We start from the raw sequence: 16,715 nt of genomic DNA, 5'->3' as shown, positions 1-16,715 counted from the left end.
GATGCTATTTCTGACTCCAAACCAGATCAGGTTCTGGGTTTTCACTCAAAACTGTGGGAGACTCCACATCAGCATGAAATCTGTTTCATGGGGGCACACAGATACTGTTCAGAAAAGGTCCTCTCAAGCATCGGGGAGGTGCAACATCACAGTCAGACGACAAGATTCCCTTTCAAATATAGCAATATTATGAACTTTATTTATTCAATAGTCCTTTCACCATTTACTGAGAAGCTACTATGTGTCAGACCCTGCCTTAGGCATAAGGCATCTGTACATCATACTAAGCCTTCCGTTATTGATAACAATGTTTGAAACAGAAATTTTCTGGGGCTTATTTACTTACATGGCTCACTCAGACATGACATTTGATTAACTGCTTCTCCTTAGGCCTTCCTTTCTTCCTCATAGATTTATCTACAATATCTACAAAGAATCAATAGGAAAACTCTCAAGAATAGGTCATTATGAAATGGAATCAAGAAATGAGGCATTACCCAGAGAGTACAGATGAAGAGAAATGTTTAGGTTTGATTTTTTTAGAAGATAAGCTCAAATGTAGAATTTTCTGATTATGGAATTCCTCCTACTTTTTATGTTGCCAATGGAGACTATATTTTCCATAGCCAAAATGTCATCAAGAAAAGTGAAAGACTTGTCTTAGTCTGTTTTGTGTTGCTATAACAGAATACCTCAGTCTGGGTAATTTATAAAGAAAAAATGTTTATTTAGCTCACAGTTCTGCAGGCTGGGAAGTTCAAGAGCACGGTCTCGGCTTCTGGCAAGGGCTTTCACACTGTGTCATAACATGACAGAGAAGGTCAAAGGGATGCAAACATGTGTGAAGAGACAAAACCCAAGGGGCACCCTAACTCCCACCCTCGTGGGAGCTAATTTATTCCTATGAGAATGAATCTAGTCCCACCAGAGTGAGAACTCACTACCGGAAGAATGTCACCAAGCCATTCATGAAAGATCCACCCTCATGACACAAACATCTCCCAAGAGGTCCCACCTCCTAACACCACCAGATTGGGGATCCAATTTCAAAATGAATTCTGGTGGGGACAAACCATAGCCAAACTATAGCAGATCCACAGAAAATGTAATGTTGTAACTTGAGATAATTAAAAGAAGGAAAAGGAAGTTGTGGTGGCAATACGATAGCAGAAGTATTTTCTTCAATTAAAGAGAAAACACTCACAAATTGGCTTAGTGTGTTACTAACTGAAAGCTTAGCAAGGTGTCTTAATGTTAAAAAATAGATACAAGCCTCATCTACCACTTGATAAAATAGGGTAATGAAAAGATCATGGCCACTGTTAACCTGAGATAATAACATAGGAACCCCCAGTAACTGGAGAAAAAAGGAAGAAAAAATGCTGAAATAATAAATGGCAAAAAGCAAAAACAAAAACAAATCTATAAAGATCAGTCCTACAGAGGTCTGTATTTATGCATGTATGGAGGCTGGAGAAACAAATTTGCACCAAAAAGTTCACCTAATTCATCATTCTTGGGCCACATATGTCACCAATGAGATCTACATCTCCAACCCTTTAAAGGGTTCAGTGATTTCATTCTCAGGAGATCACCAGAAATGGCAAAGGAAAGAAACAGAGATTGCTTGGAACCACAGTTTTCTGCACTAATTGAAGGGTAAAATTTAATCTTGAGTCACGAGCAACTCTTTGGAAACGACAGACCAAAAATTATTATGTTTGATATACAAATATGTGCAAATAGTGACTACAGGTAAAGGTTCATGTAAACAAATCACAAAAGAGGGAACAAGAGACAGTGATTATATACTAGATGAAAACATCTGATCACATATCCTCATAAATAATTCATTCATTGGTTCAACAATTATTGAATGCCTATGAATATGCCAGATAATGTGCTAAGCAATAGAATGACCAGGGTGAGAAATATATTGCCCATCCTCAAGCTCAGAGTCCAAAAGGAGAGATGGACATATAAGCAAGTAATTACAATGTAATGTAGTAACCGAGTGCTGGTGATATACGGGGGTATATAACTCAGCATAAGTGCGTTTGTGGCTGGAAAGGTAGGTGGTGAGAAGTGGTGGAAGAAGGCTTTAAAGGTTGCTAATGCACCGGAACAGGAGAAAAGAGAACTTGTTACCTGATTCTTGCCTGTTATCTTTTACACTGGAGAATGACCCCTGGCTCATACAGAAGGAAAGGGCTTTTGTTAGCTCTTTATGCACGGAGACCACAAATAATACATGAAGGTGTTGTGCCCTAGTGTGGCATTTGTTGCTTTTGCCTTTATATTTACCTTTCTTCTAGTAACTTTGTTTTACTTTGCAGAACAACCACACATACACACACACACCCTGTCAATTAGCCCATTTAGTGCTGTCCGTTTCCAGGCCTTATCTGCCTGCCTTCTGCCACATGAAGTAATTACATAACCCTGCCGTCACAGTGATTGGTTCGAGGTTGGGCATATGATTCAGGTAGGGCCAGTTGTTCCTGAGATTTATACATAAACATTTAATGACAGATTATTATTTCTATTTCTTATGGATTGAAATCCATAAGGATATTAAATCTGAGGCTGCTAACAGCTATCTTTCCTAATATATGAAAAGTATACCTATGAATAATGCCGACAGGCAGACAGCTAAGACATGGACAAAGAAAAAGAGCTAGGTCCAGCCATGCCTGAAGCTGGAAAGATACACCCTCATACTCTTTAGTTACAAGTTAGTAAATTACCTTCTTTGCTTAATCTCCATCAAGATGGATTTTTGTCTTTGCAACAGAAAGAATTCTAACTAATACATATTTATCAGTTTGGTAACAATACTAATCTGTTCAATTTTAAAATGGTGCTTTTCTTTTACCTATGGTTGCTACAAAGTTTTGCATTACTGCATAGATAACAAAGTGAAAGAAAGCTTCACCTGCTAAGAGATGGAAGGTTCTGAGAAAAGACTACAGTTACCAGATGAAAGAGCTTTCCTTTCCTTTGGAAACACTATTAGTTTGAACTTTGGAAGCCCTTTAAAACAGTTATCATCCAGGAAAAAGATGTAAAAGCAAAATCACACAAAGTAAAGACATTTAAAGTAACCTATGATAAATATATGAAAAGGTAGCATAAAGAAAGGTGAGATTATAGCATAATGAGATATAAATCTTTTCTCTCATTGAGTACATATTATTAGACAAAATAACAGGAATTTCAAAGATATATGTGGTTTTTAAAAAATAGTTTCTTATTATGTCCTTTTTTTTTAACTACCCGATCCTTTTTCATCACATTCAAGTAGGCCTCTATCCAGGGCAGTCTCATAGGACCTCCCTTACTTGGAAGGCAGGAAGCTTTTCCAGCCAGAAGGATGGTGGAGCTTGGTGTCAGAGCCCTGGGCTCCAGGCCTTGAGCAAATCACAAAGACTCCCTGGCTCAGGATCCTGTCCGTTTAAGTACTAAAATAAGGAGGGTCCAGGATTCCTGTTCTTTCTTTCCTCTATTAACTCAATATCTATTTAACCTGATTATAACAGGGTCTTACTCTGTCACCCAGGCTGGAATGCAGTGGCATGATCTCAGCTCACTGCAACTGCTATCTCCTGGAATCCAGTGATCCTCCCACCTCAGCCTCCCAAGTAGCTGGGACCACACGTGCGCACCACCACATGCCGGCTAATGTTTTGTATTTTTTTGTAGAGGCAGTTATTCACCATGCTTCCCGGGCTAGTTCTCAAACTCCTGAACTCAAGAGATCCTCCCACCTCTGCCTCCCAAAGTACTGGAATTACAGGTGTGAGCCACTGTGCCTGGCTAACCTGATATGTTTTAACTCAATGCATTTAATTTTTTTTTTTTTTTTGCATGTAAGTCTGAGGGATTGGGATTGTTTATTATAAATTATTTTTAAGTTTACTGAGAAGATGAAATCATCAAATTTGATGTTATGAAATTCAGCAAAAATTTCATAAATAGCCATTAAGTGGGTATCTAAAGTCCAACCTAACCTTCCTTTACCACAGGGATCCCTGAGATGTGTCGCTCTCAGGAGCCTCTGAGGAGAGGTGCTGGGTGGGCCTCCAGTGCGTGCTCCCGCCCACAACACTTCCCATCACCCCAGGATCAGGCACTTGAGGAAGGGGAAAACCCTGAATAACTAGAAATTTCACAGGTAAAAAATTATGTGTCATGAGGTTAAAAAAAAGAAAAAGCAGCTTGTTAAATAATAAAAAGTGGCACTGGTGGGGTGGGAGACACTGGGTGAGTTCTCCCCTCACAGGAAACAATACATTTGATTAAATCTAAAATTGTTCAGTGTTGCTTGGGTCTGTATAAGAAAACAGGTGTCTTCTCAAGTCCCCTTCTACTCACTATCCCCTTCCCTCCCAGAAAAAGAAGATTCTTTGCATTTTGACTTCCAGAGACTTTAAACTAATGGAAGTCTACCATATTCATACTTGAAATCAATGCAATATTTTACCCCCAAATTCTTGTAAATATTGAACAAATATATGAATGGCTTGTAAGCCCTTCCTATTTCTCTCCCTCTCCAAACATGTTAGTCTGAGTATTTATTTTTGATCACCAGATGGACATTTACATGTAGATTCAAAATATCTATACTTTATTCCTAACTCCTTGCTGCTCTAATCTCTCTCCCCTAGAAAGGCCTCAATGATTTTTATGGCTGTGGAGCTTGGGGAAATCTCAAAAGTTTTCCCAGCATCCTCCATCTCTCCCCACCCAAACTACCCCTGGCCTAGTTAAATCCATTTTGTGTTAAGGGCCTCCTTCCAGGAAAGCTTTCCTTGTTAGCTTTTGGAGTTCCCTCCAGGCCAAAGAGATGGATTTTACCAACCCTGGCAGGTACACAGGCTCTCAATCACTTTCTGTTGATAAGAAACTAGGCAAGAGAGTAACACTGTGAAGGTGAAGACGTCTTAAATATCAAATGTATTTCACAAACTCCACAATACCTTTAAGCAGATGCAAATGGAAAACCCAACAGTAAATCAATAGAACCTGAGCTTCTGATCCCAGTTGCAACTGGCTTTTTCCCCCCATAATTTTTTTATTATGGTAAAGTACTCATAACTAAATTTATCATCTTAACCATTATTAAGTGTATAGTTCAGTGGTATTAAGGATACTCATATGGTTGTCTAGCCATCACTACCATCCATCTCCATAACCCTTTTCATCTTGCAAAACTGGAATTGTGTCCTCATTAAACAATAATTCCCCACTTTCACTTCCTCCTAGTTCCTGGCAACTACCATTCCAACTGATGTTTGCCAACAGGTGTGACCCACTCACAGATCTTAGAAAAAAAGTAGTTTTTTTTTTTTTTGTCTTTTCTATTCATCAATTTAGTTTTCCGAAGGAACTAAGGTTGGGCTCAGACTCAAAGAGTCTTCTTTCCCTAGATGACCCAGTGGAGTCATTATTTGCTCATTCCTTGTATGTCTCTGAACTCAATTTAAGATCTCGCAGCTGGACATGTCACTCTGCAGTTTGCTGCCAGTGCTCCTAAACCCTTTTTCCCAACAGATAGAGGAGGAAGAAGGTGAGAGGAGAGGACATGCCCAGAATCAGCTGAAAAGAGTTATGGAGAGGAAGGCTACTGGCCAGCAGAAACTCAAGAAGTGGGGAAGGCTCCCTGCAAACGTTCTTTGGTTTCTGAATCCCATCAGCCTGCCTGATCCTTCCCATACACTACTCTCTCTCATGGAAGCAATCAGAGCACATTGAAGGGGAAAATAACTGTGTGTCTCAAGCATAATAGGCCATCAACAAATATCTGCTGAACTGAACTGAATGGAATTCATTAATTGGCCACGTCTCTACTTGGCATGGATAAAATTAGAAAGATCCGACTTCCTCACCTTGATACTAAATGGCATTTGACTATGATTGTCACTTTCAGAAAATCAGATAGGATATTTTATCCTATAACAATTGTTACAACAGTGAGCACTTACAATGTGCCTGGCTCGTTGCTAAGTGCTTTATAGTCATTAGCTCATTTAAGCACCTCAGCTATTCCAACATTCCTACATAGGAATGGCATAAGTGAAAAGGGGTTATGGAATGGCTCATCATGAAGTTCATTTGCATAGGTACTTTTACATAAGATTGAGGAAATGTCAATCATTATACACCAAAGAATGGAGGTTTGCTGATTTAAAAAAAATTATATGTGGGACAAGACTTCTCCTGTCACCCTTGTTGTTACCATAAAGTAGATTTTATTGTTTCCATTGTATAGATGGAGAAACTGAGCGTTTCGGAAATTGAAGAGCTTGCTTAAAACCACACAGCTAGTGCATGGTGGTACTGACCAGACTAAAGCCCAAGTCTGTCTTCCTCTAAGCTATAAATGTATAGTTGTTTAATCATATGTAGAGGAAGTCAAAGAAGTATATAGACCTAATCTGAAGAAATACTTCTTATTGTTAATATCGTTGTTTTTGAGATTAAGGTCAGAAAAAAAAATGTAAAAATTTTTAAAAAGAGGTGAAATGAAGTGACTATCACTGACCAGCTTCTAAAGAAACTTTTATAGTATAGTATTCTGGTGGCACAAAGAAAAGGAAGTCCCATTCATGAAGTATATTCTACTGCTGAGAAATCAAAATGCCAATTGCACAAAGGCTACTCCTCTATGAAGAAAAAAAATGCCTACAGGGAAATATTCCAGGGGAAGGACAGTCCCTGATATGAACAATACCCACTGTTAGTCTGAGGAGGGAGACAGCACAGCATGAAGGCTGGATTCAGTCAGACCTGGCTCCAAGTCCTGGCTCTGTCACTTTTTAGTTGTGAGACTTTTGATCAGGTGTTTGGCCTCTCTGAGCCTCAACTTCCTCTCCTCTACAAATGAGCAAAATATTTTCTACCTTATAGGATTATTGTAGGGGTTAATGAGATCATTCATTCATTCAGCAATGATTTGTTGAGCATCGGTAGGTGTCAGGTCCAAGACCTCTTACTGAAATAATGTATGTAAATAGCTTTCCTCTGTACCTACATTAATAGATACTCGTTAAGTAGTAGCTGGTATTGTTATGTATCCCCTTATTTAAAGAAAAGAAATACTGACAAATGCAATAAAACTGCATTGTATTTCATGGCTCATTACTGCATAGCTTTGGTCAAATATATTACCAAAAGGCCAAGCATAATAAAATAAAATGTAGATCCACATTTTTATTACTAAAGGGGATAGGATACTGTCCACAATCCGGCCAGGATGAGGGAGTATAATGGGAAGAAGGAATCTGGCTGCTTCCTCAACACTTCCTGTTCTCCCTACAAGTAGGGGCCAGGACCGCCACTAATACCAACACTCCTCTTTGGTTCTGTGGTCTGCCATCGTGATGGAGGAGCTGGCTACAGGGCAGGGTCTGTCTGTGCTGACTGCTTTCACAGCTGTACCAGAGGCAGGAAGAAAGTGAAATTTGGTAGGGGTGGATGCAAGACCTATACAACCAAAGTAAACACACCTCATCAGGCTGGTTCAGGTCCTTGAGATGCAGATCTTGAATAAGATACTCCACGATGCGCACATGATTGCTCTGAGCAGCAAAGTGGAGGGCATTCATTCCATCCTGAAGAGAGCCAGGGGTGGGGGAGATACACAGTGACCTCAGAACTTCCTCTCTCCTGCAATGGTGAGGTAAGAGCTTTTGTCCAGGTGTGACCCACATACCTACCTGATTCTTGGCTCTCTGATCTGCTCCAGCTTTAACCAGCATGAGCATGACCTCAAGGCTCCCAGACCAGGCTGCAAGGTGAATTACTGTCAAGCCGTGCTTCCCCAAGAAGACAGAAAAAGAGAAGCTATTACTCTGATGAGCCACAACATATACTGCCTCATCAAAAAAGGCCAAATTAATACTAGATTGTTGAAAACTAAGAAATAGAGAATTTAATGTGCAGCAAAAGTGATATTTCGGTTCTATGGGGAAAAAAGGGTATACTTAATAAGTGGTGCAGGCACAAGTAGTTCTCCATCTGGAAGAAAATAAAATGAAAAGCTATATCATACCACACTCACAAAATAGCACACAAACAATAAACATATTAGAATAAAATCCAGACTATAATGTACAGTCTCTTAATGCAGAGTGAGAACAGACAGATAATAAACAAAGTCAATTAAAAATGACAGATTTTTAAAAACGTATCTTTAATAAAGATAAATGGTTATTCTCTAATGCATGAAGCACACTTACCTATGGAGAAGAAAAAGACAAATTCAGAAAAATGGACAAAGAAAGGAAATGGAAATGATTATTGTTTAAGTATCTGGCAATATCTATTAGAATTGAAAACATAATCAGCAATCCCACTCCTGGGAATCTATCCCATAAAAATAAAAATGTCATTACCTAATGCTATATATATAAGGATATTAAGTGTAATACTAAAAACTGGGTGCAAGGTAAAGGCCTATCAACAAGGGAATGCTGAAGAAGTTATGGAATAGTCAGACTATATAATGCAAGCACTAAAAATAATGAATTAGTGCTACAACAATTGACTTGGAAAGATTTTCATGAGCTTTACTAAATAAGGAAAATAAGATTGAGAATAAATATGATATAATCCCATTTGCTAAAAAGGAGTGATTAAGAAAACCCCGTACATGTATATGTATATATCTATATCCATCTATAGGTGGGTTGGTGGGTAGGTAGGTAGATTGATTAATATAGACATGACTATGTGAGCAGGAGAAAAGTACAGAAATAAACACATATATCTCAGATTGTTAAGTATAGTTACCAGAGGAGAGGGTACACACAGGTGAAAAAAACACAAGTTATAAAAAGGATCTCATTTATATAGATACTACTTAAAATATTTTATTTATACAAAATTATTTAGATTTGTCTGTGTGCAAACACATGTGCACAAAGTTGTCAGACTGAAAGAGACCAGGATTTACTGACCCATAGGGATGCTGTGGGCAGTTGTATGCTGACTTGTCTACCAAATAAGCAGAGAGAAAAGTGTGGAAGGAAGCATAGCCAGCAGTTAACATTGGCTATTTTAGGCAGGTGAGATTCGAGGGACATAAGCAAAAACATGTATCTGCACCCCAGGCCCTAAGTTAGAGAAGCAGCATAGGGCAGACACTATGAGCCTGATCTTCAGGATCAAGCAGAACTAATCTCAAATTCTGGTCACTTTCTGTCACTTTCAAGTATGGGGATCTTGGTGAACTTAATTCTAACTGTCAGCTTCAGCTTCCTTATCTGTAAACTCAAGTGTCTGCTTTCTGTTTCCTTTAGCCCCACGAAAAAGTAATCCATTTCCTCAGTACAAGTGCCTGCCCAAAGTAAGCTCTCACACTACATTTTATTTCCCTCTTCTAATCAGTTGTGTTTGTGATCTGGAAACTGTTTGTCAGATGTACACAGTATGAGTAAATGCGTAAGGAATGAGGGCCTGTGGCACACTTCTACCTGGGAAGTGCATAAGCCTTCTGGCATTTATTTTGGCTGCCCCCAAGTTGCATTAATGTATTCTCTTATTCTCAGTAGAATTCACGTTGGGAGAGTAAAACAGCAAGTCCCAAATTATTGAGGCGTAACTCTAAACTGGTGATTCTCAACTGGGGGTGATTTTGCCCCCAGGAAACATTTGGAAAAATGTATGGAGACATTTTTTACTGTCATGCTGTGGGTGGGGGGAGGTTAATACTGGCACCTAGTGGATAGAGGCCAGGGATGCTGCTAAACATCCTGCAATACACAGGGCAGCCCCAACCACAAAGAATTATCTGGCCCCAAATGTCAGTAGCACCACTGCTGAGAAACTCTGCTCTTAATGTGCATATCCTATCCAATTTATATTTCAGCTGTCAGTCTAGAGGGTGAGTTAGTCCATTTGTAGGTTTACAATTCCAGCATGAAGAAGACTCTTCATTTCTGGACTCCTTGTCCCAAAGAGAAATGATGTACAATGACTGACTACTTGAGGTTCTCCAAAACATGTTTCCTAAACACAATTCTACCTCTTAATTTGGACTTCCCTACAAGTCAGTGCTCTATATTTAGTAATACTAAATCTGCTTTCAAATATGAAAGAGACCAGAAGTCCAGGCGCGGTGGCTCATGCCTGTAATCCCAACACTTTGGGAGGCCGAGGCAGTCAGATCACCTGTGGTCAGGAGATCGAGACCAGCCTGACCAACATGGAGAAACCCCATCTCTACTAAAAATACAAAATTAGCGAGGCATGGTGGTGCATGCCTGTAATCCCAGCTACTCGGGAGGATTGCTTGAACCTGGGAGGTGGAGGTTGCGGTAAGCCAAGATTGCACCATCGCACTCTAACCTGAGCAACAGGAATGAAACTCCACCTCAAAAAAAGCCAGAAATATTTGAGACAGGTGACAAATCACTCTTTGATAGGAGATCTATTTTTTCCCTAAGAGGTAATTCCTAATTTCAAAGCAGCCTACATTTTAAAATTCCAAGCTCCAATCACAAAATCTAAAAGCTGGGAATTCAAGCTGCAAACAACCTAAGTCTCTAAAACCACAAATTCAGAATGGAGCCATTGTTCCTCAGAGGTAATGAATCACGGCTCACAGATGTAAACGCCCTAAGAACCTCCATAAAACAAATTCTTCTGGTATGAAACTGGCATGCCTGAGACTACTTAAGACCATGTGTCACAAATCACACTCACAGGTGGCTCATGAAGCTCTGTAAAGTGTACATTGCCCAACAGTCACTGACAACCTGTCCTCATTGCCAATCTCGTCATAGGTAAGGTCAATAATTTCCTTTGGGGAACACTTCTATGTTAGGAGCTTCCCAGAGATAAGAAGCTCTGTGAGCAGATGTTTTTATCCTCTGAGCACCACTTGCACCCACCTGGGATTCTTTACTCCTGTCTGGAGTAAGACCTTCCATTTATCCAGTCTGCCTCTTCCCAGGACTTGGTGCACCCACCTGGGATTCTTTATTCCTGTCTGGAGTAAGACCCTCCATTTATCCAGTGTGCCTATTCCCAGGACTTGGGGGGGCTGCTCACTTTGGTCCCTAGCATTCAGTGCCTTGAATGGCACTCAGTTAGTACAGTCTCTGTCCTTGCTCCCCAGAGAGACTGTAGTCCCTGCAAAGCCATGACTCTATATCATACCAGTGCTTCCCAAAAACAATCACCTGGGAATTTTTTTTTAATGCGGATTCTGATTCAGGCCTGGGGTGGGGCCCAAGATCTTGCATTTCTAACAAGCTTGCAGGTGATGTACATGCTTCAAGTCCTGGCACCACACTCTAAATAGCAAGCACTTCTGTCTAGTAGAATCCTCAGTAGTTGACACTGAGACACACGCACCACAGCCACTGAATAAATATTGAGGGTGAAGGGGATCAACTGTTACCTCTTTGCAAATGGTGTTAGAACTTAGAAGACGTCAAACTCAAGGCTCATCATTCAGATAAAGAAGCTGCCAGATTGGGTCAAACGTGACCTTGCTTGAATTATGAAAAACATTTGACTAGTTATGGAGTAATGCCACTGTAGATGATTTAATCAGTTATAAACATATTTAACTTAGTGAAACCTTCAAAGCAGGAAAAAGAGACACACCAGGAATTACTATATTTCCCACCTGATATTATTTCAATCTTCAAGCAAAGTTAAGAGAAACAGTCATGTTTCAGAGACAAAGTAATGCAAACATATGTTTAGAAAAACCTCAAGGAGAACAAGTTGGTGAAATATCTCTCCATCATTTCAGGAATAATTTGAAGGGGTGGCCTACCCCTCCACACCTGTGGGCGTTTCTCGTTAGGTGGAACGAGAGACTTGAGAAAAGAAATGATGGAACGAGAGACTTGAGAAAAGAAATGAGACACAGAGACAAAGTATAGAGAAAGAAAAAGTGGGCCCAGGGGACCAGCGCTCAGCATACCGAGGACCCACGCCGGCACTGGTCTCTGAGTTCCCTTAGTATTTATTGATAATTATCTTTACCATCTTAGAAAAAAGGAAGTGGCAGGATAATAGGATCATTGTAGGGAGAAAGTCAGCAGTAAGACATATGAATAAAGATCTCTGTGACATGAATAAGTTTAAGGAAAAGTGCTGTGCCTTGATATGCATATGCAAACATCTCCATAAAACTTTTTAGTGCATAAATTGCAGCATTGCACTAGCAAGTCCCGCCTTTCGCCCTAAGGTGGTTTTCTCCTTTCTCAGGAGACAGAACATACAATCGGGTTTTATACCAAGATGTTCCATTGCCCAGGGACGGGCAGGAGACAGATGCTTTTCTCTATCTCAACTGCCAACAACCACCAAGAGGCCTTCTTTCCTTGTACTAGTCCTCCTCACTGTTTGGGTGAGGGAGAAAGGACAAGATGGAGAAAGGTGAACAAGAAGGCACAATCCATGTTGCTTCCAGGTTCTTCCTCACCAACTTTCCCACGCGCGGGAAAATGCAGCCTGCCCCGGGAAGATGCAGATCAACCGAGCATGCGCCAGGTGATGTCAATCCGAAGAGATCGAAACTTACCTGGCCATGCCTATGGAGAGGCCCCTATCACGCCCTTATCCCGCCCACTGCCCTCCCTCTTCCAGTATCAATGCATAAAAGTCCACCGACGGCAGGAGCTGGCATGACTTCTTCGGCCCCTCTTATTTGTGGACCGGAGAACCTCACCCAAAAGCCCCGGTGGGACTTCCCTGGCCCCATACCTGAGGACCGGAGAACCTCGCCCAAGAGTATGTGCATATTTGCAATAAAAGGCTGCCGCTTTCTTTTTTTTTTTTTTTGAGACGGAGTCTCGCTCAGTCGCCCAGGCTGGAGTGCAGTGGCCCGATCTCAGCTCACTGCAAGCTCCGCCTCCCAGGTTTATGCCATTCTCCGCGAGTAGCTGGGACTACAGGCACCCGCCACATCCCCAGGCTAGTTTTTTGTATTTTTTAGTAGAGACGGGTTTCACCGTGTTAGCCCGGATGGTCTTGATCTCCTGACCTCATGATCCACCCGTCTCGGCCTCCCAAAGTGCTGGGATTACAGGCTTGAGCCACTGCGCCCGGCCAAGGCTGCCGCTTTCTTATGTACTTTGGCTTCATGTTTAATTATTTAGCTCTCCTAAATTAAATTAAATTAAACAAAACACTCACCACAGACCCTTCACGGGTGTCAGGCTGGGGGACGATCAGGTCTTTCCCTTCCCACGAGGCCGTATTTCAGACCATCACATGGGGAGAAACCTTGGACAATACCTAGTTTTCCTAGGCAGAGGTACCTGCGACCTTTGGCAGTGTACGTGTCCCTGGGTACTTGAGATTAAGAGAATGGTGATGACTTTTAACCAGCAAGCTGCCTTCAGGCACTTGTCTAACAAAGCACACCCTGCATAGCCCAAAATCCTTTAAACCTTGAGTCACCATAGCACATGACTCTTGCAAGGACAAGGTTGGGGATAGGGTCACAGATTAACAGCATCTCAAATACAGAACAAAATGGAGTCTCTTATGTCTACTTCTTTCTATATAGACACAGTAACAGTCTGATCTTTCTTTCTTTCCCCCACATAATTGATTTGCACTCTGACACAAACCAGTCCTGTATTTAATATATCAGAAACATGGCAATCCTCAGATATGCTGTTTAAAAGAAAAGATGCAATCTAATCTGGCAATGGATACATAGATGTTTGCTGTATGATTCCCTCTACTTTGGTATAGTAAAGATTTGGGGTTATGGTTCTGGTTAAAACGAAGTAAGCACAGTCCACTCTGTCTCTCCCACCAAAACAAATAAAATCTCTGGAAAGAATGCATGGAACGTATACCTACTATATACTCACACACATTTTAAATTAAAAATTAAAAAAAAAAAGAATGCATGAAACAGCTGAGGACTCTGTAAATGGTATCAGGTGGATTGGGGAAAAAAAAAAATCAGAACTCAAAGTAAGGACAATCCTGCTGTGACTTTCCAGATTTTTCTTTTCCTCCCATACCTTCCAACTTGGACTTGATGCAGTGCAAATCATGGAACTGTGCCCTGGGCACAGTCAGAAAGATTTCCAACAGAAGCTCTCTCATTCTGGTGTAAGGAGGAGAAGGGAGCCCCTATAGAACAGAGAAGGTAGGGGAAATTCTCTGCTTCTTTTTTCTCTACAGGCCCTGCCCCCTCCCCGCAAGCCAAGCCCCACTCCCAAAGCTACAACTTGACAGTGGTAAGGGTAGCAGCAGTGTCTGGGCAAGCACCTTAAAGTCCAACATAGGGGAATCTTTCTCTCTGACCAGAGGAACTGTGGTCATAAAGCAGGGTGGAGGGAGAATCCAAATGTTCTCTTGTTACCCTCCCCCACTTGGTCCTGGAGGCAGACCTATTTGTGGGAAGCACACAGCAGGGCTGGGAGACCACAGCCTTGGCCTTCCAGTCAGAGGACCAGGAAAACAGGGCGGGGAGCTGGAAAATGTAGGGGAGTTGATCATGGAGAGGATGGAGCCTGAGAAAGGGATGGCATAAAGTTGTGTGTGTGCTGCTGGGCTTACCCCTGAGCTGTTTAATAAGCCTATTTATTATCAGAGTTCATAGAGCAAAGTCAATATTTAAAGTCTCTGGGATCAGTTAGCTTCTGTCTTCCACATCCCAGATTCTACTCTGGACAATGATCTTGCTTTTACAAATGCATGCTATTGGCCATAAAGTCAATATGAGAAAATAAGCAAAACCCCAGATCCCATAGGTAAAAGGGAAACAATTTAGTCCCCAAATACAAAGAGCACATATATATATATTCTCTGAAGAGACGTTTCCAAAACAAACACTGCCAATTAAAATATTTTGCATGTATGTGAAGAAAAGATGTCTGGAGTGATCAGATTCTCCCTGTACATTGGTTATGCTCCAATTTGTTCTACTCAAGATGAGCTTACCTTATCAGCAACATCCACCCTGGCCTTGTGTTTAAGCAAGAAATCCACTGCAGATAAATGACTTCTCCCCACTGCAAAATGCAGGGCTGTGCGGTTCATCTGAGGAAGCATAATTTATGTTTTTAGTCACTGATCATTATTTAGTGCTTTTAGGTTTCCTGTTTCTTGAATGGCCATACTTTTCTATCAGGTGTTTCTATTTTGATTGTTTGGCTCCACTCTTTGCCTTTACCTTTGAAAGTTGTGAGAATTGTGTCCAGCCGAATTCTGCCTTCATTATGAGATAACAGCAGAGAATTTGGCAATCCACTGAAGGACACGCCTCAAGCTGAAATTCTTGTTTCAACTTATATTGTATTGTAGCATTATGTTGTGGCAACATAATGGGTTTTGTTTAGAAAGTAAAAGTTGGATTTCCTCCTTATATAATCATTAATAATGGTAAATTTTTCTGCTTAGAATATACTAATAATGCATAGCGGACATTTTCCTAGGTATTCAATCCACTCATGTTCATTCTTCTCTAAGTTTTTGGACTGTAAATTTTACTGAAGCAAATAAATTCCTTCTGAAAGGAAGAAGGAAGGGAGGAAGGGATAAAAGAGCGAAGAAAAGAGGAAGGAAAGACAGAAAGGCAGAGGAAAAGCTATGACCATCTTGCTCCAAAGGAAAGTCCATGTGGTGCTCCTGGGATACTCAGAGACAGTCTAATACATTTAAGACAATGAAAGTTTTGCTTGGAAGTGATATGAATCATAATTCCCATATTCTAGACACTGTTTAAATATTTGATTTTCTTGGTAGTGTCAACCTAAATAATAAGAGACTTTCAAAAGAAAAGTCTTTATTTGGGAATAAAGCATTGCAACGGGAATATGCATGTCATAGTAAACTATGTGTGTATTTAGGGAAGTAAAAGAAGACAAAGGTTTTTAAAGGAAAAAAAATGAGGAGGATTACATAATTGTTTTGAAATAATTATCCTTTGCTGCAAAGTTCAACAACAAGCTGACACCAGTCTTGGATTAGACAGGCATTTTCTGGGCAGATATCCTTGCAGAAGTATTTTCTGTGTAAGGTTGTGATGGCCTTTGTGTAAGGTTGTGGATTTTGCAGTCTTTTGTGATAGTTTTTGTTATCAAGTATACAAGCGTGAGAACCTGTCTTCATGGCCTTCCCCAGCTCTATTTGTCAAGGTTTTCTTAATATTGGTGACCCCATTTTGATTCTGAAAACTTTCACAATACCTAAACCAGTGATAAAATAAGTTCGACAAAACATGAGTTATGGCTGGGCACGGTGGCTCATGCCTGTAATCCCAGCACTTTAGGAGGCCGACGTGGGTAGATCACCTGAGGTCAGGAGTTCGAGACCAGCCTGGCCAACATGGTGAACCCCTGTAACTACTAAAAATACAAAAATTAGCCAGGCGTGGTGGCGTGCGTCTGTAATCCCTGCTACTAGGAGGCTGAGACAGGAGAATTGCTTGAACCCGGGAGGTGGAGATTGCAGTGAGCTGAGATTGCGCTACTGCACTCCAGCCTGGGCAAGAGTGCAAGACTCCGTCTCAAAACAAAACAAAACAAAAAAACCCATGAGTTATTATGACTTTGTCTGAAATCTGGAGCTTTGTTCTACTATGTCAAATATGGGCTTATAAGCTCCACTATTAACTTTACTTGTGAATAAGGATGTAAGCCAAAATTTCACCCAAGATAATTCAATAAAATTACTTATATTTTAAAAAGCTCCATCGTCACTGGTTTTAAGGAACTCTCCAAGTAACC

The 16,715-nt window shown here is 40.8% G+C and overlaps 1 protein-coding gene across 2 annotated transcripts in view; it reads right to left on the bottom strand.

The window, feature by feature from the left end:
- ANKDD1B (ankyrin repeat and death domain containing 1B) overlaps positions 1–16,715 on the bottom strand; it is a 54,655-nt gene that overhangs the window by 30,761 nt on the left and 7,179 nt on the right. For both annotated transcript variants that reach the window (XM_033179899.1, XM_033179900.1), the window contains exons 3-5: positions 14,929–15,027; positions 7,719–7,817; positions 7,509–7,613 (exon numbers count right to left, since the gene is read on the bottom strand). In XM_033179899.1, coding sequence (XP_033035790.1) covers positions 7,509–7,613; positions 7,719–7,817; positions 14,929–15,027 — 303 coding nt within the window. The remainder of the gene's footprint in view (positions 1–7,508; positions 7,614–7,718; positions 7,818–14,928; positions 15,028–16,715) is intronic.

The sequence above is a fragment of the Trachypithecus francoisi genome, unplaced genomic scaffold, assembly GCF_009764315.1.
Source record: "Trachypithecus francoisi isolate TF-2019V2 unplaced genomic scaffold, Tfra_2.0 Lachesis_group2, whole genome shotgun sequence".
Lineage (NCBI taxonomy): Eukaryota > Metazoa > Chordata > Mammalia > Primates > Cercopithecidae > Trachypithecus > Trachypithecus francoisi.
The sequence above is the reverse complement of the archived record's forward strand: the minus strand, read 5'-3'. Positions and strand labels throughout refer to the sequence as shown.